The sequence below is a fragment of the Lynx rufus genome, unplaced genomic scaffold (genome assembly GCF_022079265.1).
Source record: "Lynx rufus isolate CCGP_SWC_20201006 ecotype Redwood Valley unplaced genomic scaffold, mLynRuf1.p SCAF_7, whole genome shotgun sequence".
In the NCBI taxonomy this organism is placed as follows: Eukaryota; Metazoa; Chordata; class Mammalia; order Carnivora; family Felidae; genus Lynx; species Lynx rufus.
In genome coordinates, this window is record NW_025814889.1 from 47487038 (window position 1) to 47502641 (window position 15604).

Consider the following 15604-nt stretch of genomic DNA (forward strand, 5'->3'; position numbering starts at 1 on the left):
CTTGGATCCAGTTCACCACCACGGAGTCTCGTGCAATTGAAACATTCTTTTGGCTTATATATAAACACACATGGCCTCCTGCCCTCTGCTTGGCACGTGGTCCCTACACGGATGCCACCTAAGTGACAAGAATTTAGCAAAAGCCTCTTTGCATTCACGGGCAGTATGGCAAATGGTCTCATTTGGGTGCTTTTGCCTTCTCACCTAAACATCTAGATCAGTTTGGGAAGAGCTATCCTGCGCTCACGTGGCCTCCTTGTATCTCTCTCCCTCCTGCACTCCAAGTTGGGTGGCAAACAGTCCTTCCGTGCTCCGAGGAAGCCTGCACGCAGCCACCTCCTTTCTCCACTCTGCCCTCCCGTGCTGAGCGAGCCCATCGGATTCCCTCCCGGGAACGGGAACGACTAACAGATGGAGAGGGAGGAGAGCACTGGAAAGGCGGGGGAGGGCTGGGGCTGGTCACCAGGGTTGCCCTCTTAGAAGGAATCAGAACTCCAGGATTCCGTCAATAAATGAAAACAACAAGAAAGGAGCAAATGGGAACCAAGTTCACCCCCGTCACCCTCCGTGACATGCGCACCACACGCCCACGGCCCCACCCTCCCGTACCCACCTTAAAACCTCTCTCTTCCCTCACTCAGACATCAGACTCAATACTAGAAAGTTTCTCATAAACATGCCCATTGCTGGAGCCATTGAAAGCCCTGGGGTTTTTGTTGTTAGGCACACAGGGGTTGGACTGGTTCCCTATACAGATGTCTTTCTGGAAACGGCCTGGCACAGCCCCGTGAAGGGCCGAGACCACCGGCTTGTTGGTGACAAGGGCCCGGAAGTCTGGCCTGGCTTTCGGCGCCCCCGCCACCGTGGGCTGCCTGAAGAAGTAGGATTTGCTGCCATGGAGCAAGCACTGGTCGTCCCCAAAAGTGGGGATGAAAGGGTTTTGCGTGACCCGGTCAGGGTAGAGCGACTTGCTGAGCATGTAGCCGCCGCCGGGGTTGTTGTGGTGGTGGTGTCCAGCAGTGGGCACTGAGGACTTGTTGTTGGCAAAGGTGCTCTCGCCAGCTGGCATCTCAAACATGTGGGCGTAGGGACTCCCGTCCAGGAAGCGGCCCTTGTCTTTCAGGCTCACGCTGCGCGGGGCCAAGGCGGCTTCTTCCTTCTGCAGGTCCACGAAGGTGTCGTAGGAGTGCTGCCGACGCAGCTTGTTCCGGGTCTTCTTCTGGGCCTTGGAGTTGGTCGGGCTCTGGGGGTACTTGGTGGTGGAGGCATTGGACGTCACCGCCACAGGGGCAGCCGGCTGGTCCAGCTCCTGCAGGGAGTTGTCCTCGCTGATGTCATACAGGTTGCCTGCCTTCTTGCAAGCCTCGCAGCGGATGCACGCCTGCCTGCCCGAGTTCTGCCCGGCCACCGACGCGGAGTAGTTGTGCAGCTTCGACGGGCAGCTGCGGCAGAAGTTGCCGCCGCCCGAGCGGTCCTCCCAGTCCACGTTGGCCAGGTTCTTCTCCCAGGGGGCCGGGACCCCGCTGACCACGCCGTGTTTGTCGCCCGCCCCGTGTTTGAGGTGAGACCTGTTGGTACAGGGCCCTCCTCCGCTGACCGAGTCGCGCTTAAAGTCATCGCCCTGCTCCTTGTAGATATCCGTCAGGTCCACGTGCTCCCAGTGCGGGGAGTTCTCCTTGGTGCGGAACTGGTCCAGGTAGAAGTCCCGTAGCCCTTCCTTGTCCCTGAAGTAGCGCTTGTGGTCCGGGGAGCGGGGTGGCCGGCGGCGGTAGGCCAGCTCGATCTCGTCAAATTCCCGGCGGGACTTGGCCGAGGCCGGCCGCTTCTTCAGGCTGTCCTTGTATTGCTGCTTGCGCCGCTTGGCGGCATTGCCCTCGATGTTTCCGTAGGTGACCGTGTGGGTGGAGATGTCAGACACGTCGGAGCGGATCAAGTCATCGTGGCCACTGTAGCGGTCGCTCTTGAAGGAGAATTTGCCGTACAGGTCGCTCAGCTGGCTGTGCTTGGAGGAGGGGAGGCCAATGTCCAGGGGCTTCTTGCTGATGGACCTCGGCTGCGTGGTGAAAGGCGGGTTGTCACAGTCGTAGAGCCCATCGATGGAGCTGGCACTGCCAATGCTGTGGGGGCGGTGGTGGTGGTGATAGTGATCCTGGTACACGTTGCTGTCCTTCAGCTGCAGGTTGCCAAAAGTTCTCTCCACCTCGCTGATGTAGTCGCTGAAGAGGTTCTCCTCGCACGGCGGGTTGTTGTAGGATTTGCAGTCAGAGTGTGTGAAGCTGCGGCGGTGCTCGGAGATGTCGTAGACCGATGACTCACGCCGGATGAAGTCCAGGGCGCTCTGGGGGGAGCCGTTCACACCAGACAGGTTGGCCATGTTCTTGGCCGTGCGGAGCAGGCGCAGGATGTTGGAGTGCGTGTTGTTCATGGTTGCGGTGGGGGAGTTCATCACGGACTGGCGCTCCTCGATAGCCACCCCATGGATGCAGCTGTAGATACCCTGCAGCAAGGAGAGGATGACACGCGTCAGGTCTCCGGCGAGGCTAGAAATGCCCACGTGGAGGACGCTCTCCCCTCCACCGCTACTAACTGCCTCGCTGCATTGAGAAAAGTCAGGCATGAAACGTGGCACGGTCTTAAAACTCATAGAATGCTGTGGCCAGAAGCTTGCCTGATTTATCACCTTGCATTTGCACAAGATGAGCCAAGCTCAGTGGTCTGGCTCTCTGAGAGGGGACACGGTCACTCCAAGTGACTTGAGTAAATAGATTGGAATCGTTAAGACATGACATTCTATGCCTCGACTCCACCATCGCCTTGCATTGACTTTCCTTCCCGTGCCTACGTTTCCCCATCTTAAAAATGAGGTCATGATATCAGCTGATCGCAAAAATGATTGTCAGCTTCCTGGAAATCGATAGCAATACTCCCCAGGTGCTGGGGCTGTTCTGCCCAGGCTGGCCACCCTTGACTGGTGGTATAGCACAGGGGAGCTCAGAGCTCATAACAGCCACTTTTTTTCCAGTGGCTTTTAGGATTTTGGTCACCAAATAACAGCTGAGCAGTTCTCTTCTTGAGCCAAGCATGAACCAAATTCACAGAGAGAGTTAGGGAGCCCTGGGGTCAAAGAAGGATTTTTCTCCTGCTGTGTCCTACACCGTGGGAGGGCAGAATTGGGACAGACAGCAAGTACTAAGTAGGGACAAATAATTCCCTTGTTGAATCCTCTCACTTATTCTCTCTTTAGCTCCTAGTTTCCTTCTTACACTTTGTCACTCACTTAATCTTATCATACATAATTAATACTGTAACAAATTAGTATTGATTGAGAACTCCCTGTGTACAGCTCCTCGTTCCAGGCCTTGAAGAACACCACCCAGCCCAGGTAATGGGTTGGGTTCAAGTCCCAAGTCAGGGAAACCTGCTAATGTCTCGCTCCCTGCCTTGGAAGGTGGACACGTTTGAAACCTTTTTCCCTGGCGAGGGAAGTATGTGAAGAGGAGGTGGTCTGAATTGGGTCTTGAAAACAAAGGGGATTAATTTGGGAAGGGCAGTTGCCCCAACAGATGGGGATGAGAGCAAAGAAGATTAGAATAGAGAGTCACAGCTAAGTGGGGGAGAAGAAGGGGTTAGAGGAAGTGAGCCTCACCATCCCAGAGGGCCATATCAAGACCTAAGATCTTCGAAGTAAGGTTACTGTCCTTACTTTCCTTCTTTCTAACCCTCCTTGGTTAGGGCCAAGAGAAAGCGCTAAGCAGTTTCTTCTGCGGGGGCCTTGATTATGCTTCCGGGTCGTGAGTGGGATTCCTGTTACAGGCCACCAGCTCCCCCGTTCCTTCTGCCATCACCCTATGTTGGACCTCAGAAAGGGCTGTACGGTGCAATAACGTGATTCAGGGACCACGCATCCCCCCTCTCCTGCGTGCAGGTTCCTGAATGGCCTGAATCAGCTCACAGCCAGAGAGGAAATTGTTCTGTAGCACTAAAACACTACAGGAAAATGATGAGAAGATAGGACGACTTAATGAGAAATCCATTTTCTTACATAACTCCATTAGAGCCCAAGTTAGTTATATCTGAAATCCAGCCCTCTATTGTATAAAGGACATCTGAGGTCACTTCTCACGAATGAGTCCCAAAACTTTACCGACAAGAATTAAAAGAAGCCTGCCTTCCCCCCACCCCCCTTCGCTGTGATCCTCTGTTCGTATTTAAAACTGAGTTCTGAATCCTCACTTTGGACCAGAAACGGAGAAGAGACCTAAATAAAGAATGACTTAAGAGTTGTACTCTTGTTTCAGTGAAGAAAGTTTCTGGAATGTACATTTCTTATGGGTCAGTACTTATTTCTGAAGGTTCCGTTAAGCTCTTTAACTCTGCATAACTCACACGTGGTTAAAACAGAGTGGAACCGTGGAACTACCAATAATTTATCTCTGTATGTCAGAACAAGAGAGCCACATTATATTTCACTATTTGAACAGACATGTGATTTTTTTTTTTAAAGAAAGATTAAATGATTAATACAGCCTATACACAATTAACTAACGGTGACGGAAAGCATTTGGTAGGAGGCCAAAATTTTCGTTTTCACAGATCTGCCAGTTCTTCGTGAGAACCAAATGCCCAGACCCCACACACGAAGCTGCTGCTTCTTGAAGCAAAACCAGCACCCCCTGTTGTTTAGAGCCACCTGAAATCCCGTCACCCGACCCGCGGGGGAAAGGTGCACGATGCGGTTTCTTGCTGCAGCTGCACGGGGCTGGAATTAGTGCCCTCCTGGGTCTCAGTGCTTTGCACGGCCCTAGACTAAGCTGTCCCCCGCAAGCTCCCGACACCTCAGTCGAGCCACTCACTCTGCTGATGGAGAAGACCATGCCAGGCTTGCCGGAACAGACGCCCATAAAGCAATGCCGGAACTGCCAATAGAAAAGGTGTTCGCAGATGAAGGTGATGAGGCTGAGGGCCATGGCTGCCCCCAGCATGTAGAAGACTCCCGCCATGTTGTCGATGTCCAGCTGGCTGCTCATGACTTCGTTCTTTTCATTGTGGCAGATGCCAGTGAGCCAGAGAGCCTCCAGCTCCTCCATCTCCCCTGGAGACGGGCCGGCAAGGGGAGCGGGGAACAGGGGGCCGAGAGCAGGCAGAGGGGACAAGGAGGGTATCGGGGAAGAGAGAGAAGGACACGAGAGAGAAAGAGACAAGGAGACGGAAAGAAAGAAAAATCAATAGAGAAAATCACGGTAATTTGATGAATACCGCCGTGTATCAATCCATCAACGTATTCAATAAGTATTCGGCGACAACTTAATGTGCGTACTGCAGTGACACAAAGGTATGGGGCATTGCCTCCGCTCTCTACGATCTGTCAGTCCAAACTGTATACAGATAATCAATACGACCGGCAATGTGCAGGTAACGCGAGAGTTCAAATTCAGGGGAGTAATTTTGTGCATGGCGTGACCGGTCAGTTCTCCTGAGGAAGGTAGGACTTGGAGGTGGGCATAGAAAATGGGTGCGTTTTAATTTATATTGCCTGAAAAGGCACTCGAGGCAGCAGAAATAGCATGATCAAGGGGAGAGAGGTGGGAGTACACAAGCCTTGTTTGGGAAAGACACGCAGAACAGCTCAAACAGAGAAAAGGGGGGCACAGGAAGCTGAACAAAAAAGGTTCATGCAAGGTGCTCAGGGCCTGAGTATCAGACTAGGTGCTTTGTACCTTCATTTGCAGACAGTAATAAATCACATAATCAAACAAGAGATTCAGAAAATTGGCTCTTAAAATATGTGCAAATCAGGGGCACCTGGGTGGCTCAGTCAACTGAGTGTCCGACTTCGGCTCAGGTCACGATCTCAAGATTCCTGAGTTCGAGCTCCGCATCGGGCTCACTGCTGTCAGCGCAGAGCCTGCTTCGGATCCTCAGTCCCCTTTTCTCTCTGCCCCTGCCCCACTCTCAAAAAAAAATGTTTTTTTAAGTGTGCAAATCAGATTGGGCTGGGGAAGGAGGGATGGAGAGAGAGAAGCAGAGATTGACTGATCCCCCACTGACCCTCGCACTATCTGATCTCTTGTTGCAGAGGGAAATATTAAGAGTAAAGGGGAGTGAACTTGAATCAAATGAAACCACCAAATTTAGAACTGCCTCCTTGTAACACCGCTTAGAGAAGCTCTGCTTGATTTAATTCATGCCAGAGACAAATAACCTTTATCCACTCCCCTGGATACTAGCAATTAGGAAGGTACAAACCTTAGACAAAAGGAAAATGAAAAAATTCACGTGCCCTTGAATGCATCTAATTCTAGGCAAACAAAATTCTGAAAATCTCATGAAGAAAGCTACCTGTTCTAATAATTTCAGTTTGGTTAAAAATTTGAACTTTGAGTAAACTGACTGGAGCTTTGGTAACTTCTGCAAACAATCTCTACGCTGCCCTTCCTCATAGACAGAGGCTCTGTTATTGCCTTTAAGTGACAGCTACATGAAAATTATAGAAGCCCTTATACCAACATGGCTTATATGCTTCAGCTATAAGCCTTGAGTCTTTCCAGTGTTAATCAAATCACTTTAAAACATTTTTTGAATGTTTATTTATTTTTGAGAGAGAGAGAGAGACAGAGAGCAAACAGGGGAGGGACAGAGAGAGAGAGAGAAAGACAGAATCAGAAGCAGGCTCTAGGCTCTGAGCTGTCCACACAGAGCCCGATGCTGGGGCTCAAACTCAGGAACTGTGAGATCATGGCCTAAGCCGAAGTCGGACACTTAAGCGACTGCGCCACCCAGGCGCCCCAAATCAAATCACATTTTACTCATTTCTTTGATCAAACTATGATTTTCCTAACTAGTGGAACAACGGACTTCACCTGGAGTCTGAAAATCCAGCTGTGTTCCTCTGCCTCGAATCTCATCCCTAACAGCAAAGGTTCTGCAGACATAATTTAGACAACCTCCTGGCTGATGGCCTGTGGGGCCAAGCAGAGTCAGGCTGCCCTCCCATAACTGGATTAGCTTCTGGGAGACTAACAGGAAGAGTAGGCACTTTAAAAAACAAAGTGAAGAGGAATGCCGAAGGCTGGAGTGTAATGAAATTGGAGATCTTCTCAAAGCAAGATGGCTGCCTCAGTCTCCTGTCAGAATGACACTGGGGAGTGCCTTACGAGTTTCTGCCTCAGAGGACCCTGTCCCTGCTTCCTATCTCTTCCAGCTTAAAGAGCAGGATGGGAGAGAGGGAAGAATGAATAGATGGCCACAAGTGTACTGGCCTTTCTCTGGACACACAAAAAGCAGAAGCCTTTCCGAAGCTCTCTCTACTGCTCCGGCCACATGTGAAAAGACTGTCTGGAACATCTAATACTAGCCCCTCTTACTTGACCCCTGAAGGTCTAATCATACTCTGCAATCCTGAAATGTACCTCCTTGATCAACTACATTAATCCTCCCAAATTTCACCCAGTTATGGGTTGAACTGTGCACCCACACCGTGACCACCGCCAAATTCCTATGTTCATGTCCTAATCCCCAGTACCTTGAAAGGTGACTTTATTTGGAAATGAGGTAGTTGCAGATGTAATTAGACAAGAGGATATCATGCTGGAGTAGGGTAGGCCCCTATCCATTACACTTGGCATCTTTAAAAATGGGGGGAAATCAGGCATCTACATAGGGAAAATGGCGTGTGATCATGAGGGCAGAGATGGGGCGATGTGTCTACAAGTGAAGGAACGCTAAAGGCTGCCAGAAAACCACCATGAGCCAGGGGAGGGGCATGGAAGAGATTCTCCCTTGAGGCCTTCCAAAGGAATCAATGCTGACACTTTATCTTGGATTTCTGGCCTCCAGAACTGTGAGACAAATTTCTATTCTTTAAGTCACTCAGCGAGGGTACTTTGTTATGGCAGCTGTAGGAAACTAATACCTACCCCCCCAAAACTTCACAGTATACCGTGAGATAACTGTCTGGAAGTGCAAGGGTTACAGGAATAGAGAAGAAAGAAAGGTTGGTGTTTTGGACTAGCCGTGAGAAGAGCCCAAATAAGCATTTCCCCTTTCTTTGACTCACCATCTCCAAATAGCTGCAGGATAGCAAGGTCCACCTGGCGCTTCCACCCAGAATCTTTTTGGATGGCAATGCCATAACCCGTGGAAGCAAAGACCTTCCCACTGCCAATGGTCACCAGCTTGCAGCCTTCATCTCTGCCTGCCATGTAGTTCAGCACTGCTGCGTCATAGATGAAGGCATCCAGTTTCCTGTGCAAAGAAGAAGCAAACAAACAATCCAATGGAGGAATTTTAGCCCAAAACCACCTATGGGGCCATTAATATGAAGCAATAGGGTTCCAGCCAACTATGGGGAGGACTGGTTCAAAGTAAGGCTCGAGTTGGAACTCGGCCAGAATCTAAAGCCTAAATCGCAGGCTGTTCTTTATGTGATTTCAGGTTGAAAGGAGGAGTTCTTTCCCTCCCACTGGGAATGATGAGAATGTAAGTCGGGCCTGAAGCCAACTCATAAGCTGTGTCTGAAAGGAGAAGGAGTAAAAAGGAATCAATAAAAATAATAACAGAAATAATGAAAAGTAACCATCACAATGATAACAACAAATAGCACGGGTTAGATTTATATAACATTTTTCATTTCTCAGTTCATTACAGTCCAGAGTGGGGATAAGTGTAGGTGTATGTGTTTCGATAGATGTGCAGGGCTATTTTTGTGGTCAGAAAGGTTTCAATATTCTGTTTTGCAGCACAAGGAGAGAGAGGAGTAGTCGGGGTTGTAGCGACACAGGCTTACGTTAAGAGCGAATGTGCGCAACGACGGGAAAACCCAACGTATAGAAGAATTCAGGTCTCTCAAGTTCCCAACATAGAAGAATCTCATATTATATATTGTGCTTCCCAAGGGAGGAATATGTAGGGAAGGGAGTAAGACCACGGGTAAAGGCAGGAAGGCATGGACCGATATTTCAAACCAATCTTTAGACACATCGAAGGTAGAGAAAGAAATTCAAATACAGCCATATAGGTAGGTACTAGAGAGGTCTGCAAGAAAGAAAAGCATGCATCATCTCCTTCAATTGTACAAGGTGAGTTAGCTTTATCCCTCCTTAAGAAAAAATAAGCCCTTTCCGGTATGATAAGATAACAAAAATTTTTAAAAGGCCCACGAGGACCCTATAGAAAAGTGACACACCAAAAAACCAAAACTCTGATATGACGGACAGCTGTGGTTGTACCAGGGGCCAGGCTACCTACCGAAGTGGTCCTACACCCAAGCTCAAATCTCATCTCCTGTAATCTGCTGTGATGTCATGGTGATAAGACAGAGTCTAACAGTATTTAAGGAAACATGCATCTGAGTAGCTCTTCCAAAACTGGAGCCACCGGGAGGTCCAGGTGCTGCTAGTTATCATACAACACAGGAAATCAGCTACGAGACCCCTTGACCCCAAAGCCCCAACATCTATAATGCTCAATTGTCTATCTATCTTATCCCACAGCCGTGGCTTTCAGAGGCCAAACGAATAAAGGGACCAATGTGGCTGGGATTATGCAAGCCAAGGTGTTTCCAGTTCATGAGCTCCTCTTAACAAACAAATAACTTTCTAGTGTATAAAGCTGGATCAAAGAACACTAATAAAAGCGGGAACTGGAGATCAGTTAACACATTCTCACTGTTTGTGGTCTAAAAACCTTCACCCTTTTCTTCCTTTATTCCTCCCTTGTCCAAAAGACACCAGAATCATCATGTTCACCTTTTAGTCAACAGGTCTTCATGTCACATGTAATACATGAACCTTAGCCTTGACGCTTCTCTTTTACTTTTACAGCTATTTTATTTATTCCTGGTTCACGGTTACATTAATGCAAGTAGAACATAATTTGTAAAAAAAAAAAAAAAAAAAAGTATACATAGAAGTACGTAATAGCATAGGAGTCTTTGTGCACTGGCCTGAATTATATTGTCAAATTCAACTTGGAAATCCACAGAAAGCAAATGCAGTCTTGTTTGCTTTAAGTTTGGCACCCAAGCATGATATAGCTGATTCAGTGTACATTTAATAAATGTGAGAAACATATCAAAGACTCTGAGCTTGGAAGCAGTTCTTACCCTGTTTTCAGGGAGAGCAATGCATCATCTACACCCCTCTGGTTGAACTTTCCCATGTAGGCATGCATTTCTGCATAGTTATTGCGAATATTCCTCTCTGTGCTGCCGTTGGGCACAGTCCCAAAGCGAAAAGGGGGTGAGAAGTCATTGGGTCTCTGGAACTGGAGAGAGAGAAAGAAAGAGAGAGAAAGAGAGAGAGACAGACAGAGAAAGAAAGAAAATGCTTCAGAAAACGTGAAGAGATATTAAGTTAGCATTTAGTGGATTTATAATGGAAGGGACCCAACTACAGTTCACCAAATACAATAGCCCTCACTTAGGAACAGCAGTTCCTAACTGAAAGAGGAGTTCAATTCAATGCAATTTAATACATATTGTTGAGAGCTTTCTATTTGCCCAATCCTGAATTTAATCTATAACCTTTGCATGTTCCATTTGTGCATACTGTACAATATCAGTGATGATGGGGATGTGCTGTTAGCTTAACTGCACGGGCTTAGTCACCTTTACACCTGAAAATTATGTAAAATATGGTTACAGGTCTCTTAATTTAGGGGTCTGAATACATTGTCATTGCACCATTTAAGGCTATAGAACTTTAGTGGGATGAACTACATTGTACTCCTGAAAACAATTTGTCGGATATCAAATATATTTTGCTAAGAAATTTTCTTGACCTTCCTTGATGCATTAAAAGCCTATATTTATTCTACATTAGTTGTTGAACAAATTGTAAAATCAAATACAGTTTTCATTATGTTCCTTCCCTTGCTTAAGAACTAAGAGTAGATCTCCAGTGCCTATCATAACAAAGTGAAATTTCTTAGCTTAGATGTGTGGCATCAGCTTATTTCTGGTATTGCCCTGCAATTAATAAGACTGTATGTTGCTTCCTGAACAAATTATTCATTTGTATCTTCATGGCCTCATATAGTCTGTCCCCTCAGCATGAACTCACTTTTCTCTTGAGGCCATTTCATGTCCTTCATCTCAAAATGTAACTCAAAGCAATTTCTTCAGGACACCTTCTGTGAATTCTTTCCTCCATCACGTCTACTCCAAAGTATTTGATGTTCTGGGTTTCTATCATGCTACAAATGCAATTACTCTCTGAATGAACTGGTTAAGTTCTGAGAGCTACTCTTTGATATAGTCATTAGAAGTTTAAAGTCTTAATTGAGACAGATACGGATTGAAGATTAGTTCTGCCACTTACGACTGTGTGATCTTGGGCAAGTGACATGAACTCTATGCATCATTTCCTCATTTGTAAGAAGGAGACAATGATGTCTCGTTTTCAAGGCTCTCGTGTGGATTAGATGATATAATGTATAAGACGTGACTGGCACAGCACCCTTGCACGCAGTAAGTGCTCAATAAAGATTATATTATTTTAAACTCATGTCTATATTCTGCATTCCCCAGTAAACTTCACACTCTCCAACCTCCCCATTCTAATAGTACAGCAGTGATCAGCTAGAACGTGGCCAGAGTAGCTCCCGTAGCTTGGCACAGGAAAGACGATATAGATATTTCAAGTCCTCTTGGTTTCAATACTATGGGGATATATTTACTTCAGAGATATATTTGGAATACTCAGGAGTACTCTGAACCTCTGGACTTGTGTGGGCTTAAAGACATTCTCCTTTCTCTTTCCCTTGACCTGAAAAGCTCAAGAGCTTCTCTGAATATAGGGATTTCATAAACCGCAAAATGTCACAGCACCAGGAACCACAAATACTGTCTTCAGTGTGCAGAGTTGGCCATAGTTAAGAGCAGAGTCATGCAGTGGGGTTAGGCAATCTGTATGCATCAAAAGACCACTTCTTCTTGACTCAAGAGGCTTCCCGTCTGACTTGTCACAGTGCTTTTCTCCATTAAGAGTTTTTGTTTCATTGGTTTTGAAAGGGTTGTGATTTTTAAGTGAATAAAAGAGTCCTAGAATTTTAGAGTTGTATAAAGCCACTCCAGGTTAACCAGTCCACACCCTTCATTTCACAGATGAAGACCAAGGCAAAGAGGACAAGTAATCTGCTCACTGACACACAGTGGTAGTGAAGGTCAACACTATCAGGAATCAAATGGCTTAATTAATAGTACTCTTCTTTGTCCCCAGCGGAGAGTAAGTTTAAGGGGACAGAGATATGTTTTTTTAAAGTTTATTTTTATTTATTAATTTTTGATAGAGATAGCGAGTGTAAGTGGGGGAGGGGCAGACAGAGAGGGAGACAGAATACCCAGCGGGCTCCGTGCTGTCATCGCAGAGCCTGATGCAGGGCTCAAACTCACGAACTGTGAGATCATGACCTGAGCTGAAATCGGGAGTTGGATACTTAACCGACTGGACCACCCAGATGCCCCAACAGGGATATGTTTTATGGAAGAGACAGAATGCTATGCATATCACAGTCAATGACAATACTTCATTTGTTTGGAAACAGGTAGCCCCCAAATCAAATGCAGAATACATTCTATAGCAGGCAGCAATGTATAAACAAACTCCTTTTGATCAGCGACTCCCCACTTTGCTAGAACGATGACAACTGAGCCTCACAGTGACCAAGATATCCGAGGGCCCAGCATATTTTCTGAAACATCAGTGAAAGTTGAAATCATGTCAGGTACAATTCTGGTGTAGGTCATTATATGTGTGGTCTTTTTTTTTTTTTTCTTTTTTTGAAAATTAGCAATCCATGTAAGGTATACCCAATAATTTTGATTCACCAGATAGAATCTGATGTCCAGGGTGCCTCACTTCCTGATGAAGCCAGATTATGGAAAGTTTCTGCACTACTCCTTTGTAACTTTAAATTTTTAAATTATCTTCAGATTTCCAGATGTTGTTTATAACCATGTCCTTGAACAAAAACTAAAGAAAGGATCAAGGACCTAACATAGCCAAGATGACTGCAAAAGAAGAAAAAACGTTGAAGGACTTATAATACCTGACTTTAAGACTTGTTACAAAGTGATAGAGATTGTGGCAGTGTGATAATAGCACGGAGAAAATAAGGAGATCATCTGAACAGAATAGAGTGCCCACCAACAGACTAACACATATATGGTCACAAAGGCAATTAAGCAGAGATAGGAGTGTCTTCAACAAATGGTACAGGAGCAATTAGATATCCATATGCAAAAAAAAAAAAAAAAAAAAAAGAACTTCATCCCACACCTCATGAGATATATAGAAATTAACACAAAGTGAATCACATGCCTAAATATAAATTATAATATTTCCAGGAGAAAATACAGGACACAGTCTTTGTAACCTTGAGTTAGACAAAGATTGATTTCTAGAGATATGACACCAAAGCACAATCCACCAATAAAGGAAAAAAAAAATCAGGCTTCATCAAAATTAAGTACTCTTGGAAAGAAAGTTAAGATCATGAAGAGAGAAGCCACCAAGGGAGAGAAAATATTTGAAAATAGAGTCATTAAAAATCTAAAGGGAATAAATGATAACAGAGCCAGATTCTTAAACAGTGAAAGGTGAAAGCATCTTCCGTAAGAAAACAACCAGAGAAACCAGCCAGCACTGAAAGTATGGAAAGGCACAGTCCTTGGAATGCACTGGTCTTAGAGGCAGATAATTTGTATTGGCTTCTAGTTCCTTCTCTGACCAGCTGTGTGAACATGGGCAAGTTATTTAAATTCACAGAGCCCCATTTTTCTGGAAGTATTATTTTTAGTAATAATATATAGGAAACCACTTAACACAGTATCTGGCACATGGTGGATTCTCAAAATTATTGACTGCTTCTCTGAGGATGAAGTTCTAACATCTAAAATTGTCTTGTGTTAGCCAATGTTCCCTAAGATGGAAAACTCTTGTTCTCTCATTTGTTCCTTAAACTAGGCCAGTTCTGGGGACCAAGAGGGTGAGCGCACTGCCCCAGAATTAGCCAAAGCAGAGGCAGAAGTGAGCTTGCCTTTTCCTTTGAAAATTCTTGTCCCAGCTTGAGAGGTTTAAATAAAACTCGAATTTAAAAAAAAAATATCCATCATTGGACATTGAACTTGGCTAAAATTCATGGCCATAGAGAACTGCATGTTCAGTGAGGCCTGTGGGGAAGAAGGAAAGAATAATCTCCCAAATACTTTGACACTTCCACTAAATGCCCTGTAACAAAATTTACCCCAAGCTGTGAGGCATTATATGGCACTTGTTTAACCTGAATAGCAATCAATGCTCTCTGGGGTTTGGGGAAGGAGTATCATTTTGTACTGCCAGGAACCACGAGTCTTAAAATCCACAGAACAGGGGGGGATCCCAAGAAACAATTAAAAAGGATTTTAAACCCCCCCAATACACCAAGGAGATCAACACTGGATTAAAGAGCTCTGTCTGATTTTTAAGTAGGGAATTGTACACAGTATTCCTTATTGGTCACCTTTGGCCATCACAGGGTTTCCTTGAATTTGGAATCTTTTTCCCGAGTTACCCAGATTGGGATTATAGAAACAGATTTCCCCATATCACAAGTGAGGAAACTGAAGGCCTAAAGAGACCAAGTAAGTTGTTCCAGACCACATGGCGAAGCTGGAGGACAAGCTGAGGCTTGACCTCTGGGAGCTGAGCCTTCCCACTGCCGGCTCGTATGCTGGCTGACTAGTCCCTACTACTGCTTACTGGGAATGAAGCCCCACACGGCAAGTGGGGCCACCTGTGAGGGTGTCCTTCCCTTTCTGGCACATCAAATGCTGACTTGCATTCACCCTCTGGATTCAACACGTGGCTTCCAGCAATTACTGTAAGCACACATTTGCACAAGGGCAAAACAATGCCGAATGTTAAGAGAACTGTAATCTCACTTGATCCTCCTGGACAGCTGTGGGGAATCAGAAATCAACCCTCTTAGCTGTTTAGACCATCATCTCAGCCCCTGTCTTAAGAACCTCAAAGTGAATCAGTCTTGGCAAGCCATGCCAGGAGAGAGGTGCTAGAAGGCTGGAGTAAAGGTCCCTGCCTCACCCGAAGATGACTGGACTGGAGGGTCGTGGGGCTGAATGGAGAGCCTCTCATACAGCCTGTTGCAGAGAAGGGTAAGGGAAGTGTGGATCTGATCCATTTCGTCTTATTTATTAAATAAATATATAAACTTATTTTCCTATGTATAAGGCATTACTAATTCATTCGTAGTGGTTACTCATATCCAACACCTGTGTAATAACTCACATTATCTCCTTTAACTATAATAATTAAAATGCATCAATTCATTTGGTAAATATTTGCCAAGCATCTCTTAGTGTAGAGGGCTGTATTAAGAACTAAGGGTACGGAGAAGAAGAAAAAAATCAGGCTCTGTTTTCAAAAGATTTACATATTAGACAGTCAGAGAGGTAAACATTCATTCGATTTTCTATTCATTTTCTTTTTCATTCATTCCTTTATTCTTTCATTCATACAGCTATTCAGCAAGGATCTATGGGCACCTGCCTTGTGTAGATGTTATTCTCGGTGCTGGGGATACAGTATTACAGAAGAATAAGATCCTG

At 45.7% G+C, this 15604-nt stretch overlaps 1 protein-coding gene across 1 annotated transcript in view; it reads right to left on the reverse strand.

The window, feature by feature from the left end:
• Window positions 1–627: 627 nt before the first annotated feature.
• GRIN2B (glutamate ionotropic receptor NMDA type subunit 2B) overlaps window positions 628–15604 on the reverse strand; it is a 287265-nt gene continuing 272288 nt past the window's right edge. The window contains exons 9-12 of the mRNA XM_047067235.1: window positions 10103–10263; window positions 8057–8244; window positions 4854–5092; window positions 628–2497 (exon numbers count right to left, since the gene is read on the reverse strand). Coding sequence (XP_046923191.1) covers window positions 638–2497; window positions 4854–5092; window positions 8057–8244; window positions 10103–10263 — 2448 coding nt within the window. The 3' untranslated portion in view covers window positions 628–637. The remainder of the gene's footprint in view (window positions 2498–4853; window positions 5093–8056; window positions 8245–10102; window positions 10264–15604) is intronic.